At 57.6% G+C, this 6000-nt stretch overlaps 1 protein-coding gene across 3 annotated transcripts in view; it reads right to left on the bottom strand.

The window, feature by feature from the left end:
- The window catches only part of AP1M1 (adaptor related protein complex 1 subunit mu 1), a 28572-nt gene extending 22572 nt beyond the window's left edge, over positions 1–6000 (bottom strand). The window contains exons 1-2 of one of the 3 annotated variants that reach the window (XM_036095396.2): positions 5830–5999; positions 269–425 (exon numbers count right to left, since the gene is read on the bottom strand). In XM_036095396.2, coding sequence (XP_035951289.1) covers positions 269–425; positions 5830–5871 — 199 coding nt within the window. In that variant the 5' untranslated portion in view covers positions 5872–5999. Of the gene's footprint in view, positions 1–268; positions 426–5829 lie in introns of all 3 variants that reach the window. The other 2 variants (XM_036095397.2, XM_036095398.2) reach the window with 2 other exon arrangements.

Below are 6000 nucleotides of genomic sequence, written 5' to 3' on the forward strand. Positions count from 1 at the left end.
TGAGGTCTCCTCCAGATGTCACCTCCTCAGGGAAGCCTTCCTGGATCCCCAGACTAGATGAGGTCCCTGCCGTACCCTCTCCTCTCCTAGCAGCCATCACATTTGCTCCTGTGTGTTCCCCGCTCATCCCCTCAGGCCGCAGGGAGCTCCGGGAGGGGGTGCCTGAGCCAGCCCGGAGCCAGGCGAGGCCGGGTACTGGAAGCTCTCGGTTGCCCATGTGTGCGCGCGCACACAGGAGGCCCCTGGGAGCTCCCCCGCAAAGGGATACGATACAGATTGTTGTGCTTGATCCACATGAAGCGGACTCCCCCGTGGGCCAGGATGGGCGACAGCATCCCTTCCTCCTCCTTCTCCATCAGGATAGGCATGAAGTGCTCCACCTCTGACATGTCCACGTCGCCGCGGTAATTCCGGCAGATGAGCACCTGGGCCGGGAGTGGGGGGGGGGGACACTGCTTTCACTGTGAGCCCCACAAGCCAGGTGCTGGGGTGGGGAGGTGAGAACGCCAACCTCCGTCACAACAGGGACCCTAGTCACACCCCTGTCCATCAGAGACTCCAGGCCATGCTGATCTCTGTCCCCCAGGGAATTCCTCAAGGAGAGCATTTCCCAAAGTGAACTCCACAGGGGCCAACCAGGTGCTCTGCAGGGGAGGGGAATATGGGGCAACGGTCCAGGACTGAGTCAACTGGGAGATGCCAGGTTAAAACAACTTCCTGTAGGCTCTCGCTGCAGACCTTCCCAGAGCCTTTCCTATGCTAACGTACCCCACTTTTCGCTGTCAGGGTACCCATTCAGGGGACACTGGTACCCGGAGACTTAACACGGGACAAGCACTTTGGTAAAGTCTGGCAGGCTCTCACACAGGTAAACCTAGCTTAAGACCCAGCCATTCCTCTCTTAGGTAAAGTATTTACCCAAGAGAAACGAAACTGTACATCCACGTCAAGACCCATATCCACTGCAGCTTTATTGTACATAGATCGGGCTGGAGAGAGAGCCAATGTCCTCCAACAGGTGAACGGAAATAAGAACTGCGTCCATCCATAGCCCAGAAGGCTCCTCAGCCACGAGGAGTGACTACTGACTCGGGCGGCAGCACAGGGGCCTCCCAGGACCACTGGGCCAGGTGAGCAACCAGACAACGGACAGCATATCCCGTCCCACGGGATTCCACTTACATAAAGCCCTCGGAAGTGGTGACAGAAAGCACGTCAGTGGCGGCCTGGGGACGGGCTGGACACAAGGGGTGTAAGGAAGCCTCAGAGGGTGATGGAGTGTGTGCGGACGGCTTCCTGTGTTTACACAGTGACTGAACTCATCAAAGAAATGCAGTTTGGTCCACGTAAGCGACCCCTCCCTGAAGGGACAAGGAGGCAGCCGAGGGTCTGCCAGGCTGCGAGAGGCTCTATCTGGAGACACGGCCTAGAGCCGCTCCCACGAGCCCGGGGGGACAGCTGCTGCAGGACTCAGCCCCGAGCTGAGCCGGGCCCTGCAGAGCTGACCGCGCGGCGCGGCGCCGGCCTCAGAACCTGCAGTCCCACAAAATACACTGTCTTTGTGGTTTCAAGCCAGGACAGACAGAGAATCGGAAAGAAAGCGTCAAAACGAGAACCTCTTTCCTAGTTTCCCTTTCCTGGTCTATGCCCTCTTCCTGCTGAGGTCCAGAAGGCCTTAGGGACCCAGCACCCAGTGGGTGAGCTGACGGGCACATGGGCCAGGCCTGGGCTAAGGGACTCCCGTGCACCCCGACATATACTCCTTGCCGGGAATACACACCGGCCCTGCCACGAGGCGGGACTGTTACTCTGAGAGAGATGCACAGTGATGTCCAGAAAGCTGGCACCACCTGCCCGAGGTCACACAGCCAGCAAAGGCGAGTCCAGATTCTAACCAGTTCTCACCCCCTGCAAGGCCCCTTCTGCTCCCTAAATTGCTTTCCTGGGCTTCCCAAGGCCCATCTTCTTCCCCAGGTATACAACTCTGGGGGCTGCAGCTGGCAGGGAGCCCCAAGCCCCCAGAATGCTCACAGGAAAGAGCAGAGAGCAACTTCCCTTGCTCACTTCCATTACCAGGGCTGCAAAGAGGTCAGCTCATCCAACAAGCTGGCACTGGGTGTCCTCTACTGCACACCATGCTGGGGCTGGGGACACAGAGGTGACCAAAACAGAGTCCCTGCATTGGGACACTTGCTTAGGAGGAACTGAGAGCCTCCCGAGGGTGTGACCTTCAAACTGAGGCCTGAGGGGACAGGGGGGATAGAGGCAGAGGGAGTAGGGTGGCTGGAGCCACAGGGTAGAGTCAGGGGTGCAGCCCACGGTGTGACCTGGGAGCGCTGGTTAGGTGGAGTGAGGACAACCTCAGAGCTTGGGCTGCAGGTCCCAGATGAGAGGACAAAGGCAGGAGACAGGACAGATTGAAGGGAGGCAGGCAATGTTGAGGTGACAAACCCCTACCCTTATGGTTGCTCTTGACCCCCACAATTCCTTCCCCACAAAAAAGCGAGAGGGGTCTTCTTAAGCAGAACTCAGACTGGGATTCTCCCTGCTGAAACTGCTGTCTACCCCAGTCTCCCCTCATGCTGAAAACAAACTGCAAGTTGAACCTCACGGCAAACTGATTCTTCATGGCCCCGCCAACGCCTCTCTGTCCATCTGGCCCTCACCCTCACCCCCAGGGCACTCTATTCCAGCCTTCCTGGTCCCCTAGCCGCTCTCTGAACCATCCACATCTATTCCTGCTTCAAGGCCTTTGCACTTGCAGTTCCCTCTGCCCAGAATGCCCTGGCCTCTTCTAGTTTCTCAAGCCTCACCTCAGATGGCACCTCCTCTAAGTCTTCCTTGCTTGCCCTGCCAAAGAGATCATATTTTGTCCCTCCTTACCCCAACTCCACTTTTCCTTCACTGCCTACAACACTGCTGCACTGTAATTTCTATCCTCTTTTATGGTCTGTCCCTTTTGCCAGAGTCTAAGACTCCCTGAGAACGGTGACCACTTCCATCTTGTTCACAACTGTGTCCCAGCACCCACAACAGAGCCTGACGCCAGTGGGTGCTCAGTGAATGTCTGTGGAGTGAACATGGGCATGAGGAGAGAAAGGAGGCGGGGATAATGCCCAGGTCTCCAATGAGGGCAGTCCCATGGACGGTGGTGTCACTCACTGAGATGGGGAAAGAGTAGGTCTGGGGTGGCAGCAAGTTCCTTTTGGAAAATGCCAGGTTTGTGGTGGCTGTGGGACCTCCGAGGTATCCCAGAGAACAGTGGATCTCCAGATAAGTACTCTGGACTGCGGTACAAACTTGAGTCACTGGCACATGGACGTGAGTCAAAGGCTGCCCAAGGAGAGGGACAGTGAGGGTGGGACTCCTAGGCCTGAGCAGGAGGAGTCAACATCCAAGGGACGTGGCCAGGAGACGGTGACAGAAATGGGCAAAACAAGAGGGAGTAGCAACTTGGAGGCCAATGGGAGCACACTGAGGAGTATGGTAGTGGTGTTAGAAGCTGCAGAGAAACAAGAAAGATAAGGGCAAAGAAGTGTCCATGAGGGCTTTCTAGCAGCTAAATGTGGCTGGTTTCTTTGGTGATCAGAGGTTCTGGCTGGCAGACAGACGTGTGGTCATGAATTTTTTAATGTGCCATTACCTTACTTTTTATTAAATATAGTCTGCACAAAAGGTCTTTTAAAACCTGAGGTCCATGGGGAATGGAGTAATAAATAGCATGATCGTTGCTGAGGATGGGAGGCAAGTCCATGACTGCCCTGGGAGCTTCCCGAAAGGCAGGTCTGGTCATGCTCCTCCCAGGCTACAATTTCCTCTGGTGGCTCCTCCTTCTCGGGATCAGACTGGTCCCCTCTGTTCCTCATTCCCATCTGGACATCCTCAACCATCCATGGCCCTGCTGGTGCCATCCTCCAGGCTCCAGTGTTACCCGGGTCTTCTGGCCCACCAGCCCCAGCAGGCTGCCCCTGACCCCTCAGGCCAACTGCGATGCCTCCTTGTCCACCTGACTGTCACCTGGTCCCAGCTCTGGCACCTCCCTCCTCCAGGAAGCCTTCTGTAACTACCTCTCCTTCTGCAACCAAAATTGAGGTTGGCATTTATACTACCTGGGGCTGTGTCCATGCCCTTGCAAGCTACCTAGATCTGACCATTCGGATCCATCAGCTTCCGTGTGTCTCCCCTGCTAGAGCCCGAGGCCCTAGACAGGATTAACAAGGACTGTGGGCCATAGGTGGTGCTAGCCTGTCTCAAACATCTGCTCAGAGAGTTTGCACAATAACACCATAACCAGCCTGCGTGAGCAGTGAGGAACAAGGTTCAGAGAAGAGAAGGTACCTGCCTCAGGTCACACAGCTGAGCAGCAGAGATGGGTTTTGAACTCAGCCCTAACTGCGTAGTCACGATAAGAGTAGGCACTGGGCTTGGTACATGCTAGGTGCTCATGAAATGTTTGCTGAAGGAATGAGAGATCTGAGATAAGGCAGCCTTTGGGAACTCGGGACACAGTGGCCAGCGTGGAAGGAAGAACACAGCTACAAGGACTCTGGGAACACTGCACCCACCTGGCCCCTGGTGTGCCCTGTGTCTTCCCTTGCCTGAGGGCTGGGGAAGGGAGTCCAGCACTGGGCCTCACTAGCTGTTGACTTTGGGTGGCATCCAGGGCAGGCGACCCACTCAAGGGACTCTCGGAAAGTGCTAGAGCGGGGTACTCTGGGAGGGGGGCAGGAAGGGATAGCCACTTCACCTCTTCACTCCCCACTGCTTCTGAGCTAACTCCTGCCTGCCCACCCTGGGCCCGAGGCCCACCTCTCTTCCAGTGATCCATGCGGGACTTGTTTAGCATTGTTGGTACTGTTCCTGTTCTTCCAGATGCAAGAGGCCAATACTCACTTGCCTTCTAGCCAGGACAGACTTGGGGGAAGGCAGCAGCCCACCTGGAAAGGCTTTGAAATCCCTCCTTTAAGAAGTTTTCCCAAAGTCCCTTGGGAATGGCACCTGGGTCCTAGTCATGTGCAACTCTTCCTTCAGGTCTCAGCCAGATTTGTCACTCCCTCCCGGAAGCCCTCCCTGACCCCCAGCCCAGGCATAGTCTCCTATTACATTCTCACTGCTTCATCATGGCAACTGACATTGATGTGTGCTTTCTGAGATAGTGCCCCTTTCTCCCACCAGACTGAGCTCCAGAAGGACTCCGATTTGGCTCACCAAAGGCAGCCCAAGCCTAAGCACCCCGCACGGGTGCTCCCCAAATATCAGCTGACTCCTAGACCTGCCATTCTGTGGCTGGTGTGACCTTGGGCAGGTTGCGCGCCTCTCTGTGCCTCAGTTTCTCCCTCTGTAAAATGGCCCTCCCACCACCCGCTTCACTTAATCCTGGAATTCATGCGGGGACTGGCAAAGAGAAATCGCCGGATAAAGAGGGCGGGACTGGCCCGAGGGCACACTGTCCCGGACACGCCTCACCACCTCTGGCCAAGGGTCGCACAGCCCCTGAGCGCCAGTCCTGGCTTCGGAAACCGGCTGCGGCCCGCGCTCCCCGCTGCCTCGGGTTCCCCGATGCCCCCACGGAGGCTTGAGCACCCGACCCACAGTGGGAGGGGAGCCGTGCAGCTGTGTTGCCCAGCAACAGGGCGGGGCTCCCGGATCGAAGCCCCCGCCAGGTTACCTAGCAACAGGGTGGGGCCCTCAGGTGAGGCCGACCAGCCTCCCTGCCTAAGACTAGGGTGGGTCCCATTGGCGGGTTACTTAGCAACAGGGTGGGTCCCCCCCAGGGGGCGAGGCCCCACCGGCTGCCTGGCAACGGGGAGGGTGGGGACCCATATGTACCTTGCCCTTTAGGTCCAGCACGTAGACGGCGCTGGCGGACATGACGGCTGCGGGAAGCCTCGGCACCTGCCGAGGACGGCGGCGACGGCGGAGACTGCCGGGCGTTGAGCAAGGCCGGGCGCGTCCCGCGACAGTTCGCCTCCACTTCCGGTCCGGGGCGCCGCGCGCGAC

This window comes from Halichoerus grypus, chromosome 1, assembly GCF_964656455.1.
Source record: "Halichoerus grypus chromosome 1, mHalGry1.hap1.1, whole genome shotgun sequence".
NCBI lineage: Eukaryota > Metazoa > Chordata > Mammalia > Carnivora > Phocidae > Halichoerus > Halichoerus grypus.